Source organism: Cucurbita pepo, chromosome LG09 (assembly GCF_002806865.2).
Source record: "Cucurbita pepo subsp. pepo cultivar mu-cu-16 chromosome LG09, ASM280686v2, whole genome shotgun sequence".
Classification (NCBI taxonomy): domain Eukaryota; kingdom Viridiplantae; phylum Streptophyta; class Magnoliopsida; order Cucurbitales; family Cucurbitaceae; genus Cucurbita; species Cucurbita pepo.
Genome location: NC_036646.1, coordinates 7,176,106 through 7,189,664, shown reverse-complemented (window position 1 = coordinate 7,189,664; position 13,559 = coordinate 7,176,106). Strand labels below are relative to the sequence as shown.

At 34.1% G+C, this 13,559-nt stretch overlaps 2 protein-coding genes across 3 annotated transcripts; one reads left to right on the top strand and one right to left on the bottom strand.

Annotated features, from left to right (window-relative positions):
- Positions 1-1,698: 1,698 nt before the first annotated feature.
- On the top strand, positions 1,699-7,802 carry LOC111802258. Its single transcript, XM_023686558.1, has 8 exons — positions 1,699-2,045; positions 2,959-3,626; positions 4,038-4,226; positions 4,330-4,421; positions 5,061-5,120; positions 5,448-5,517; positions 6,067-6,270; positions 7,068-7,802. The coding sequence occupies exons 2-8, from the start codon at positions 2,976-2,978 to the stop codon at positions 7,452-7,454; spliced, it is 1,653 nt and encodes a 550-aa protein (XP_023542326.1). The 5' UTR covers positions 1,699-2,045; positions 2,959-2,975; the 3' UTR covers positions 7,455-7,802.
- Positions 7,803-8,657: 855 nt separating this feature from the next.
- LOC111802709 (coatomer subunit zeta-1-like) lies at positions 8,658-12,942 on the bottom strand. 2 transcript variants are annotated; one of them, XM_023687175.1, is made up of 6 exons: positions 12,741-12,942; positions 11,788-11,947; positions 11,209-11,356; positions 11,040-11,117; positions 9,107-9,191; positions 8,658-9,003 (listed from the first exon to the last, which is right to left on the bottom strand). In XM_023687175.1, the coding sequence occupies exons 1-6, from the start codon at positions 12,741-12,743 to the stop codon at positions 8,944-8,946; spliced, it is 534 nt and encodes a 177-aa protein (XP_023542943.1). In that variant the 5' UTR covers positions 12,744-12,942; the 3' UTR covers positions 8,658-8,943. The 2 variants fall into 2 exon arrangements, with proteins under 2 accessions (XP_023542943.1, XP_023542942.1); XM_023687174.1 differs by lacking the exon at positions 12,741-12,942 and having other exon boundaries at positions 11,788-11,953.
- Positions 12,943-13,559: the final 617 nt, after the last annotated feature.

Here is a 13,559-nt window from a genome sequence, read left to right as displayed (position 1 = left end):
ATATATATATATAAAATAATAATTTAATACTAATAATAATTATAAAAAAACAATATATATATATATATATATATATATATATATAATAATTTAATACTAAAAATAATTATAAAAAAACAATATATATATATATAAATAATAATAATTTAATACTAATAATAATTATAAAAAAAACAATATATATATATATATATTGCAAATTATCCAACCTAAAATTAACGAATATAACTAATTAATTTATGAAAATTAGTTTTAAAATATTGTTTAAAAAGCTATTAAGTTCGAGATAAACTAATAAAATATTTTAATTTAATTAATATTATGTCTTTAATTGACTATAATAACATGATTTTTTATTTTTTATTTTATGTGAAAATAAATTTGGAAAATTTGTGGATTAAGAGAAATTGACGTTATTTATTTATTTATTTATTATTATTATTATTTTTAATAATGTGTGGTTTAGAATTTGAACTAAAATCATTTTTATTGTAATATACATGTTAAAGAAAATTAAAAATAAAATGACAATTTTCTTTTTTATAAATTAATAGCTATTAATTTATAAATGAATAAGTTATTTTGAACACTTTTTCAATAATTATTTTTTAAGAAAATTATTTAGTTAGTTTTATAATTATATTTTTTTTAATAATGGTAAAAATAAATAAATAATAAATAAACTCAATTTAAAAATTTATAAACGGAGATCACATTTGAATGAATGATCTAGCTGTTAGATTAGGGAATGTAAACATATGTAAACATGAATCATGTCGTTTATTTTTAGTTGGACCTAAAACTATGGCCTTGAATTTCAGTTCTTTTTATATGTTCGGGATATGAATTGATTTCATACACAGTTTTATGTGCATCACTTTCGTATACATAGAGTCCAACATGCACGTACCTATCTCGTAATCTTTGAGTCTTGTTAAGTACAAATCAATTTTATACACGCCGACCCGACACTAAACACTTTAATGCTAATGAGGTCCCCCGAAAGAATCATAGAAAGAAGGGAGCACAAATATATCATTTTTGTGTTACTTTTGTATAACTTAGCTGAGCCAAACTAAAATAAGGAAAGTCAATCTAGATTGAAGAAAAATCATTGAACTGATTTGAAACTCGATGGAATCGAGCCTAAATCAAGTTGAATTGACATATAAAACATGGAATCAATGGTCAACCGGGGATAACCGAACCTAACCAGTTTGAAATGCACCGAGCTAGTCAAACCGATAAGAAAAATTGTTGAACCAAAGTGAACCAGAGAGAACCTCAAACAGTACAAAACTCGAAGAAACTAGGATGTGAGGGCAAACGAACCGTAAATGGCCCTCACCTAGTTGAGCAACTTGCATACGTATATGTGGATGCATATTTAAACTCGGTTGGATTGAAAACTATACAATGGTATAATATTGTCGACTTTGAGCTTTGCTCTGGGCTTCCCAAAAGGTCTCGTACAATGGAGAGTGAATTATTTGATTATAAACTCATGACCATGTCCTAAATTAACGAGGTGGGACGCTTTCTTCCTTATAGCCCTGTCTAACTTGCAAATCGAACCAAATTTTTAATCTTTTGAAACAACAGATTCATTCGAATTGATTCTAATTATCTAACCTAACCCAACCTCAAAGTTTTGATTGATTTGAATTATCGGGTCATAGGAACATAAGAACGAACATAAGAACATTCGTAGATGCTCATCCATTTCGTTTATTTTTTTCTTTTGTTTATCTGCAAAATTGGAGGAGTTTGTTGTTTGTTCAAGCCGGAGCTACTAGATTTGTCCCCATGGATCATGATTTCTTATCTACGCTCTTAGTGAAGTAGAAGAAACAGGTAATTGGTGGGATTCCTGAAGCTGGTGGTCCGGTTATCAGTTCCGGAGATTCGACGCGTAGCTACAGAAGCATATTATCACTCACTGGGGAAGTCGTTCATCGCTGTTTTCCAGTGCAAATCTCATTCTCGCCTTCATTATTACCTCCTATATCCACTGCTTTAGCTTGACGCATCCACTTTCTTCGCCGGTGAGTTCAATTTTTCCTTAATTTTGTTCGACTTCCTTCCATCTAGATCCGCATAACACGCACTTTAGTCGGAGTATAGCTTGCTGGTTGGTTATTGAATGATACGAGTTCTTGACTGTGTAAATATTCTGGACGGAGTAATGAGGGGATTGTGCTTCAAAAATTTACGTAGTTTGATTATCTTGATGGTTGATTCCGCTGGCTGTATGTTCTTTTCAGTGTAAGATTAGTGATTTGTGCTGAACCGATTACTGGCAATGATAATTCATGAGAATCTTGATGAATTTAAATTTCAAACGAAAGATTCCATTTGTCTTGTTGACTTAGATGGGGGAACGTTTCTATCTGAATTGCAATTACACTTGAAATTTCTTGTACTTCCATAATTGCTATCTTAGCTCATTGAGAATATATATATCCAATGTAGCACCAATTCATTCGATCATATTGGTTTTGGGACTAGAAATATGATTTCAACAGGGGAGAATGCGCGGATTTTCTTTCGAGAATTTCATAGGATGCCTCTTGCTATGAAGTTATTGCTTATGTTTTTTTCCATCCCATAACTGTTTGAAAATCTTTTCACTAGTACAAGTAGTTGTAAGCAAAGCAGATGTTTCGGTTTTGTTCAATGCTCATGGTTCCTCTTATCTATTACCATCAGCATCATCCGAAGTATTGTACTCGTTTTTATGACATTTAGAAAGGGGAAGACAAAAGGATGAGTATTGGAAAGGAGTGCTCCTTTCAAATTTGGTTTATACTATATTACTTTCTCATATTTAAGTTTACAATGCTCTATTCTTACGTTCGTCCTATGTATATTACGACCATGACTTACTCAGCAGTCTTTGTGTGTCGAGCATGTTCTTGTTTTGCTGCTGATATGTTGTTTCCCTGATCTGCATATCAGGATAGAAATTGAAGTAAATGGATGTCAACCATAGCTCTCGTGGAAATAATGTGGAGAAACCAGAAGCTCATAAACCCTTTAACAAGGATGCAGCACTAGGATATGATCTTTGGACAGATGGGCTTATTTGTGCTTTTGAATTCATTGGAAGACCAAAGAAATCAATCGATTCAAAATCCAGAACCAAGATGCCTGATAAGCAACAACTGAATAGTGAATTTCCGACCACGCGGACACCTACAACTGAACTGAATAACGACAATGTCATTGCACGGGAGAGGAGAAGATTACTAGAACCCACATCTACGGATGAACCAAAGAGCCAATGTGGCCAGTTTTATGAAAGAGAAAGATTTGAGGGCAATAATTGGTTGCCTATAGGATGGGACAGAATATCAGAGCTGGTTCAAACAATACAAGTAGATGCTGAATGGGCCTTAATGTCATGTGATTTCATGGATGAAGAAGATGACCTTACAGTTGCAGATCTTGTAGCACCTTATTGGAAGCGTCCAGCTGGACCTATATGGTGGTGCCATGTGTCTGCAAGCCACCCTTCTGTTGAGGCGTGGCTCAGAACTGCACACTGGTTGCATCCTGCCATTAGTTTAGCTTTAAGAGATGAAAGTCGACTCATAAGCGACCGCATGAAGCACCTTTTCTATGAGGTGTAAATCTTCCTAGCTTTCATGCTATTTGACTGCTAGTGTATATTGGTAATAAGAAGCATTTTTTACTAACCTCTGTTAATATTAGAACTACAAGAAGAAATTTCATTGTTAATATTAAGTAGCATGAGATACATGACTAGTGTCTAGCTGATTGCATATTAATATATACGTCGTGAAATTGTAATATTTTACACCTGTCTTAGCCATGTCAGTTTGGTACAAATTTCTCTTGCTTTATATAAGCTATTATAAAGCAAGAGAAAATTATCTTTAACAAGAACCCCCATATCATTTCGAAAACAAAGCCCTTAGTCTCTTGCAATTTCAGGGTGCAAAACAAAGATCTCTAGGTATGCCATATAAGTTCTCAGGAAAATCTAATCACTCGCTTTTTTGATTTCTAGACAGGTTCCAGTAAGGGTGGCTGGTGGACTGCTATTTGAACTACTTGGACAATCTGCTGGTGATCCATTAAGTGAAGAGGATGACATTCCCATTGTACTTCGATCTTGGCAAGCTCAGAACTTCTTGATAACGTCATTGCATGTTAAAGGACCGGTATCAAACATAAATGTTTTAGGTGTCACAGAAGTTCAGGTTGTTTTTCATGAAAGAAATAATTTATTTTGCCTCTTTGTGAAGGAAAAGTTGGACAATTTTGTTAATTGTTTTTCTGATTTCTTCTTCAACCTCTGGATAGGAGCTTCTGATAACAGGAGGTTATAATGCACCAAGAACGGTGCATGAAGTTATTGCACAACTAACTTGCCGTCTTTCAAGATGGGATGATAGGTAATAACTTTATTTAAAAAGTTAAAACTGCAGTAGCATAGCTCACCCTAAAATAATTATTGTAGATTCAGGGTTAAAATTAATAGGTTAAATTACAAGTTTAGTTCTTAAATTTTGAAGTTTGTGTGTAATGGGTCCCTAAACATTCATAAGTATGTTAAGGTTTCAATCGTATACCTAGTAAGTTCTTAAACTTTCAATTTTGTGAGTTATAGAACTCTTATAAATTTGAATTTTTTTAAAAAGATAATTGATCTAATAGGTATAATTTGAATTTTACATCTAACAGATCCCTAAAATTTTAATTTTGTGTCCAATTGATCTGTGAATTTTAAAAAATTCGAAAGTACAACGACTAAGCTTACAAATTAACCAAATTAATACTACTTTGTCATATTGTTTACTATATGACTGGTATATTCCCCTTTCTTATTGAGCCGACATGCATAAGTAATGCTACTATTCTTTCTGTGTATAGTAATAGTTACTATTTGTCTGAAAATAAATTTCATGATAGTTTTATGTCAAGAGGTCTAAGGGCTATAGGCTTCTTTCTTCAGTTGATCTAAAATTCCGCAGTCAAATGTTCCACCGTACTATGACTGATGTATTAAATTCCATTATCTTTTTTTCTTACAGGTTATTTAGAAAATACATATTTGGAGCTGCGGATGAGATTGAATTGAAATTTATGGACAGGTTCTTGCACGCCATCTATTGATTTTTTTTTTTTTTATAAGAGACAATTTCATTGATGAGTGAAATTTACAAGAAGGATGTATAATCCATGATATTTGCAAAAGACCTTCCCAATTTGCAATGAGGGAGGTATAACTGTAGGAAGTAAAAATATTAGACAGTTTACACCAAGATATAGCTTGGTAAACAACATTGTTGAAAAGTTTTGTGTAGGTCTGTGTCGTTTCTGCACGCCATCTATTGAAGTGATATCATGTCAGTTTATCTTTTATGTATGCATATTTTTCACGAATACTCTCCTTGATTTTTTCTCCCTAATAAATATAGGAGAAACCATGAAGATATGCATCTTTTTAGTATCATCTTGAATCAAGAAATCAGAAAATTATCAAGACAGGTATGCTGTCTCGTCACTATACTCCATGCTTGTGGAAAAATTTCCCTTGATGTCTGTTGTTCTTCATAGTGTTCTAAATAGTATTTTCATTGATTTTCAACCTTCTTTTGTAATTTCATACATCAATAAAATTGTTTATGTTCCGTAAAAAAAAAAAAAAGTAATAATAATAATGGATTCAATCCTTGGTGGGATTTAATCGGTGGTTTGCCTGCAATGAAAAAACACAATAATGTTTGTGGAACTGTTTCATTTCAGTCTTTTTTTCCTTTCCTTTGTGTGGTTGGGTTTGGAGAGGAACAAGATAATGATAATGATGAAGTTAGTTTAAAATAGAGTTGAGGCATTTACTTTCGGGCGAAATTTATTGAATCTGTGATACGAAATAAGGTGTCATTCCCGGAAGTTCCATATCATCTAAAATTCATCTTCCTCTAGTTTTTAGTGACAGTGAATTTTATTTTCTTTTTGTTTGAATAAAAGGACGATGGCATGATTTTGTGCTTGTACGCCTCGACAGTCGTTCGTAACAAATGTTGGCAATTTCAGGTTATCAGAGTTAAGTGGTCGCTGCATGCAAGAGAGGAGATTATATATGAACTTCTTCAACATCTACGGGGATATGTGGCAAAAAGCTTATTAGAGAGCGTAAGAAAGAGCACGAGGCAAATGATTGAAGAGCAGGAAGCAGTTCGTGATCGTTTATTCACCATTCAAGATGTCATGCAGAGTAACGTTCGTGCATGGTTACAGGTACTTGATTCAATGATATAATTTAACGAGAATCCAAACAAAAAGGATAAGTTAATGAGGATATTTTAGTGGCCATTTTCTACCTAATCTCTTTTCCTTTACAACAAATTAGATTATACCCAAATGCCTTTTATTTTCATTGCCAAACAGAGGTTTTCAAATTATAAATCTAAGATTCATCTTTCAAATTCTTCAATTATAAGAAATGCAATCTTATGTTCTGCTGTTTGCTTGGTTTCAATTCTTCTTATACTTTCCTTTTGGTGGATCATGAAACTGTTGTTTTTGACTGAGCAAATTGGAGGAAATGCTGAAGGAAAATGTTGGGAGAAGAAAATAATAGAAAAACACAAGAGAGCGACAGTGTTTCAGAGATGTTGGAAGAAGAAAATAACAGAAAAACACAAGAGAGCGACAGTATTTCAGAGATGTTGGAAGAAGAAAATAACAGAAAAACACAAAAGAGCGACAGAATTTCAGAGATGTTGAAAGAAGAAAATAACATAAAAACACAAGAGAGAGTATTTCTTGGATATTTAAATAACAATTATATCCTAAACATGGAAATGAGTGGCTAATCCATTAAAGCCAATTCATGTACAGTGCACGACTCTAATTGTGTGGCTTTAACAAAAAAATAGGAATCACTCTTAACCTAAAAATAGGGATTTATCTAACATTCCAATGGAGCATTGATCTTAAATCTTTGAATCAAGCAAATGGCATGTTTAATTATATGCTGTCTAATTATAATTAAGCATGATTGGTTTCACTTTCTTTCTTACAACATTTTTCAGGACAAAAGCCTCCGAGTGACTCATAACTTGGCGGTTTTTGGTGGCTGTGGGCTTGTTCTTTCCATAATAACCGGGCTGTTCGGAATCAACGTGGACGGGATCCCGGGAGCGGAAGATACACCTTATGCATTTGCATTATTTTCAGGACTCCTATTCTTGTTAGGAATTGGACTGATGGGAGGGGGGCTGGTTTACCTCGGCTTGAAGAAGCCCATGACAGACGAGATGGTTGAAGTCAGGAAGATGGAACTGCAAGAGTTGGTTAAAATGTTTCAGCATGAGGCTGAAACTCATGCTCAGGTACGAAAATCGATAACTCGCAACAATATGCCTCCTACTGCAAGAGATCTTTTCACAGCTGATGCGGATTATGTGCTCATCGAATGAAGATGTCGACTCCGAAAATGCTAGAGATGGAACCTCGGCTTGTTGACAGTGGAATAGATTGTCTAACAACTGCAACTTTCTAACAGTAGAGATGTTCAAGGGCGGGCGGAATTGTTTGCTTGTTTATTGGCTATGAAGAAGAGAATAACAGCCCATGAAAGGTATTGTCTAGTAAAGCATAAATAAATAGCGTATTTGTAAAAGCAGAACAGTACTTGTAAACATTAATAATCAAATATCATCTTGGGGCTCATGTGCCGCACGGAGTTGAGTAGAGATGTCTATTTTAGACGTGAGAATTTTTACTCGTAGAAATCTACCATGAACTGAGATGAGTAGAGATGTTCATTTTTGTCTATTTTACCAGTGGGGATCTCAGATAAATGGGACCGAGAACACCCCGTTTAATATAAATATATTTTCAACATATATTAAATATATATATTTGTATATTTTTAAAAATTATGTTGTATAATATAATGAAATATATTAATTTATTAAGATTTTTTTTTTACCATTTTTTTAATAAAGATTATATTGAAGAATGAAAACTTAAAAATACCTATTTTTTAAAGGAATAATAAACCGAGAAAATTTACCTACGAGAATCCAATCTCTACCAAGATTATAAATAATAGTATTTAGAAACTCCAATTTGCAAAACTTAAAAATTCACAAAAAGATACAAATACTCTATTATGTTTTAGTTGCCGATCATTGTTAATGAAGTATAGATATAACATGTTTACTAGACAATCTGCTTTACCGAGCGAAAGAATAGTGAAACCCTAGTGAAAGAAGTCAGAACGTAGATTAAAAGCTATCTTGTTATCATAATTGCTTTAGAGTTCAAGAAGGTTTAGGAGAGAAGCTGTGAGACCGTAAAGGAGAGACATGTCTTCTTTCTTTCAAGCACGAAAGAGTTAGCTCCTTTCTCTTAAAGATGAGGAGAACAATGTCGAAAGGGTTGGACCAATAAAACATTTATTATTTTGCATGAGTTCATATGGGTCAAAAGTTTCATATCATCTCATCTTAGAATCGTTGAACTAAAAACACATCTATTAGATTATACTCTTCCATTTTTCATCCATGCTAGCAAAATTCCAAAACCTGCAACGCCACGTTTAGAAACATGCTCGATCTTCGTTTAGCCAATAACCACAAAAAAAATTGAAAAAAAAAAAACCAAAAAAGAAAACATTGTTTCAGAAAATCTGGTAATTCCACATATAATAAACATTTGACACCAGTCCCGCAGTGCACAAACATCCCCTCAAATCCAAAACCAGGTTTACCCAAAGGCATGCATGCAGCAGAGTATGAGCTGAATATATAATATAAACATGAGGCTACTAATAACTCAACATTAATCATCTTTTACCATAACACACACCGCACGTAAACTAAACCTGATTTTTTCTTTTCCCCCTTGTTTTTGGTGGAAGTGTGTCATTGTCCTCCCACTCTCTTTTTTCAGGCAAACTTGTTACTTAAGAAGAGATCTTGCTAGATGTTCTCGAGCTGTGGCTAATGCTTGACTTATTGTCTGCAATAGAGAGAGAGAGAGAGAGAGAGAAGAAAACACCTTTCAAGATTATGGAAAGTAAAGGAGGGGTAATGGAAAGGAAGAAGAATCTGAAATATTGTACCTGCTCGGACAAAGGAGCACCACTGTCAATGCTGTGACTTGCGACCTTCCCTGCAATGACGTTTGCATCCGTCTCGAGAATAATCCTGTAAAGTACACACATGAAGGGTTAAAACACTCTAATAATCACATTCTTCTGCAATGAACGTGTTCCATAATGCCAGGATAGTTTGTAAAAAGAGTGAAGTATACTAGTGCATTGCAAGTTGACGTAAGAATGGTGGTAATACCCTTCTTCATGAGAGGCAATGAAAACACCAAACCATTTGGATATACAGAGAAAAAAAAAATCAATTCTTGAAAACAGCTTTTTCAAAAAGTAAATCAATGAAATTCTAATGATTTGTAGTCTTGCATCAAAACATAGTACACATATCAATAGATGGAGTTTAAAAAATTAGAAAAAGGCAATTGGTAAGTTTATATCATGAACAAAACAATCATTGGTGAACTTTATGCTATAAGTTTGACCTATGCAGGGCATTAGATATCCAGTTATTCGTTGTAACGGCCCACCGCTAGTAGATATTGTCCTCTTTGGACTTTCCCTTTCAGGCTTCCCCTCAAGGCTTTAAAACGTGTCTGCTAAGGAAAGGTTTCCACACCAGGGTGTTTCGTTCTCCTCCCCAACCAATGTGGGATATCACAATCTACCCCCCTTTAGGGCCCAGTGTCCTCGCTGGCACTCATTCCTTTCTCCAATTGATGTGGGACCTCCACCAAAGTCACCCCCCTTCGGGGCCCAGCGTCCTTGCTTGCAAACCGCCTCATGTCTATCCCCTTCGGGAAACAGCCTCCTTGCTGGCACATCGCCCGATGTCCGACTCTAATACCATTTGTAAGGGCCTAGACCCACAGCTAGCAGATATTGTTCTCTTTGGGCTTTCCCTTCCGGACTTCCCCTCAAGGTTTTAAAACGCGTCTGCTACGGAAAGGTTTCAACACCCTTATAAAGGGTGTTTCGTTCTCCTCCCTAACCAATGTGGGATATCACATTTGTCCACGTAGAAAAGAAATAAAAGAAACAAGGATGGTTACTATGTAAATATTACAAGTACAAAGGGACATGGGTGGTACTGAAATAAAAAGTTGTGCGTAATTATCTATCTGCTACATTTATAAATGATGGTAAACTAAAAGGTAATAACCTACAAACGAACAGCCGTTGGTCAGCTGAGTTAGTAGCTCCAATTAGCAACGCTTAAGAGATTGTAATAATACTCCCAATCAACTTATACAGTAACTTGTGGTTCGCCAATAAATAGGATCAATTAGAGTCGAACATAGACTACTTAAATCTACTCAAATAACAATCACATGTTCAATCACAAACTGTAACTTCTAACCAATTAACATACACAATTATACCACTTCAAATTCTAGAATTCTGGTTTCTTGGGATTTATGCTTCACGTTGTATAATCTCGTCACCACTATCATCATAATCACAAAAAGTATCTCCATCAACTCATGTAAACAATTCACTAGTGACATAATCGAAGTGAAGGTGTGAGACAGCCAAATTCCTTGTCCAGTAAGAATCCGCCAAATCAAAACTAACCAGTACTCCAACAGTTACTAATCGTTTAGACTATTAGAATTTAGCAACTACAATGAAAGCATATTTCGCACCCATCAACAAACTGTTTCCACATATACTCATGACACTATTACTTCTTTCCTGACGGGATAAGTAATGACATATGAATACTACTACCTTAGATTCTATTGATATAAATATCTAACAGTTAATACTTCAATTTTCCATCGATAATCGGTCTGACAAGAATAGGCATGACATCAACTTAGGGAGGGTATTAAATAAAAAATGACAATCAAAATACAAAATATTGATTAAAAGAAGGAAATAGAATAACAAGCAACACAATTGAAATGCGAATAAAGGTATGAGAAAAGAAGCAAATGAAAGATACCCTCCGTCGATAATTTCATCAAGACATAGTAAAATGAGGTCCAAGTTCTCAAGTGCCTCCTTCTTTTCTACATTACCCCTGTAGTACAATAAACAAAAATGAATAATTAAGAACAGTAGCATTTGACCAGTGCAGAAGGATTCAAAAACAAAAAAAAAAGTGTCAAAACCTAAGAAGAAGGCCCACAGCATCAAAAAATCCCTGAAGAACGGATGCTAAAATGAGCTCATTTTCATCTTCTCCACCCGTGACAAAAAAGTGAAGGTCTTGAACAAACTTGTAAACCACTATATTGTTCTCAAACATTGCAATCTCCGCTGTATATTAGAAGTAAATATCAAGTCGAAATGTTGAGAAGGAATTCACCAACCATATAAGGCATATAAAACAAAATGTCGTATTCGACAAAATGGTGCATACTGGTATTTGGTCAAACAAAAATTATAGAATGCAGAGAACATTTTTTTTAATATAAAAATGCAGAGAACAAAATATACTTTCAAAGTAGACAACGACAAACCCATGCTAATAGTAGTCGCACAAATGCAATTAAAAATAATAACTATTCTCTCGTTAAAAAACAATGATATTGGATACACCAAATCAGATAATTTGACTACCAAAAGATTCTGAAGCTTCCTTGTTGCGCTTAAAACGGCATCGAAGTTGAATTAAATAGGAAGGGTGACATGATTAGGGATAATTAATCAGAAAAAACAGTTAAAACTTAGCATGAAAAAGTTGCTACCCTCTGTTCGAGCATTTGTCTTCTGAGTTTTGGTAAAAACAGCTTTCTCAAATGCTTCCTTTGCGCTATTTGTAGGCCAGTCATCTGAATAATACTTAACAGCTACACGCTTCCCTTCGGAATCCAAAAGAAGAATGTTTTTAATGGAAGGGCAAGATTCCTGCATAAAAGAAAGCAACCAGGTTAGGATTGAGGGAGAAAATAGCCTTTTCTGTGCACCAGATGGTTTTTCCCTAAATCCTTTGTCTGTGCACCAGATGGTTTTTCCCTAAATAATTATTGTCACAGATTTCTTGTCTGAAAAATAAGAACCTAATCCACTAAGCAAAATTCAGAAGCTAGAAAATAGGCTACATCAGAATTTGAGGATCGTGAAGCCTTCAAAGAAGATTCACAGCGATTCCTATAGAGCATATGCTATTCTAATCAAAATCCTCCGAGCAGCTTCAAGCATTTTCACTAATTTGTATTGAGTCTCATAATGTGTGATTGATTTTAAATCAAGTTTCGCCCAGGCGAAACGTAAAAATCTTGAAGTCGTCGGTTAGATTCATAGACAAAGCACAAACTCAATACGAAGAAAGTAATGCACAGACAATTCAAATGTTCCGACGAAACTAACAAGATCTACCCAAGCAAAGTCTAAAATCCGAATCGACTAAGTAAGTTCAGAGATCGATCTAAAAAACTACGCGAACACAGTGTTCAAGTGAGTTCAGAAGTCAGATCTACTAAGACATCAACCAATTAAACGTCCAAAATTGTCGAACAGAACTGCCAAACTAGAACAAGACTCCATGATCCTAACATCAATATTCATCCCCGAAAATTCACAGATAGTTACTTCAAGACATATCTAAAAGCTAAATCGGTGGAATGCCGAAATCAGACGAATGTGCAACAGAAGAATTAAACAAAAACATGATTAGTTCAAAATGAAGAAAGAAATTTACCATGTGGCTTGTGAAATTTTTTCCCGGGAAATTATTCTTCGGGAATTCGAACGCAATCGGATCTCAATCGCGTTATCGACAGAGGCTACAGAACAAAAATCGAAAAATAGGAGACTCTGTTCAAATACTCCGTCGACTCCGGCCGTCCCAAAAGTTGCCTGAAATACAAATCGAGCCCCTTAGTTTTTCATAATTAAACTTTCACCTCGTTTCTTTAGATATTTATGTTTCGGACATCTTTGTAATTTCGAAGCCTTCTTTTATATATATATATATATATATTATTTCATGTTATATTATCTTTTTTTTTTTAATTTAAATTTGCAAAAACTGATATTTAAAAAAAATTATTTATTGTCATTATTTCATTAATTACCTTCTAAGCTCATAAAATTTTACAATTAGACCTCTAAATATGGTAAAATACATAAACGAACTATAAATATTGCTAAAAAAAACCCTTAAAATAGAATTATTACAATTTAATTAATGAATAATTATAAAAATATTAATGTCACGTTACAATTTAATTTAATTTTTTTTATTATAATGTTAAATCAATTGAGCGGTGAGAAGATAATTCTTGCAAATAATGCATTTACCAAGACAATTTTGGTATTGTTGGTGTATCGAAACCTGTAATAATCTTAACGTGACTGTTGATGTCAAATATCAAATAGGGAAAGATTTCTCCTAACCTTCACGTGCCTTCAACGAAAATTTTGTCATTCACGAGACAAGGGTGTTGAGTGTCACAATCGCACTGTTGTGGCAACGAGACAACAATTATGCAGCACTTGTTCTAACCCGACGAACAAG

Bases quoted from the DNA above. Each gene is read 5' to 3' on its own strand.
- LOC111802258 (XM_023686558.1), top strand. From the start codon at position 2,976: ATGGATGTCAACCATAGCTCTCGTGGAAATAATGTGGAGAAACCAGAA. The intron at 4,227-4,329 runs GTTGTTTTTCAT...ACCTCTGGATAG, and splicing joins TAGGTGTCACAGAAGTTCAG to GAGCTTCTGATAACAGGAGG. The intron at 5,518-6,066 runs GTATGCTGTCTC...TGGCAATTTCAG, and splicing joins TCAGAAAATTATCAAGACAG to GTTATCAGAGTTAAGTGGTC.
- LOC111802709 (XM_023687174.1), bottom strand. From the start codon at position 11,953: ATGCAGGAATCTTGCCCTTCCATTAAAAACATTCTTCTTTTGGATTCC. The intron at 11,118-11,208 runs GTTTTGACACTT...ATTGTACTACAG, and splicing joins GCTGTGGGCCTTCTTCTTAG to GGGTAATGTAGAAAAGAAGG. The intron at 9,192-11,039 runs GTATCTTTCATT...TGTACTTTACAG, and splicing joins GATGAAATTATCGACGGAGG to GATTATTCTCGAGACGGATG.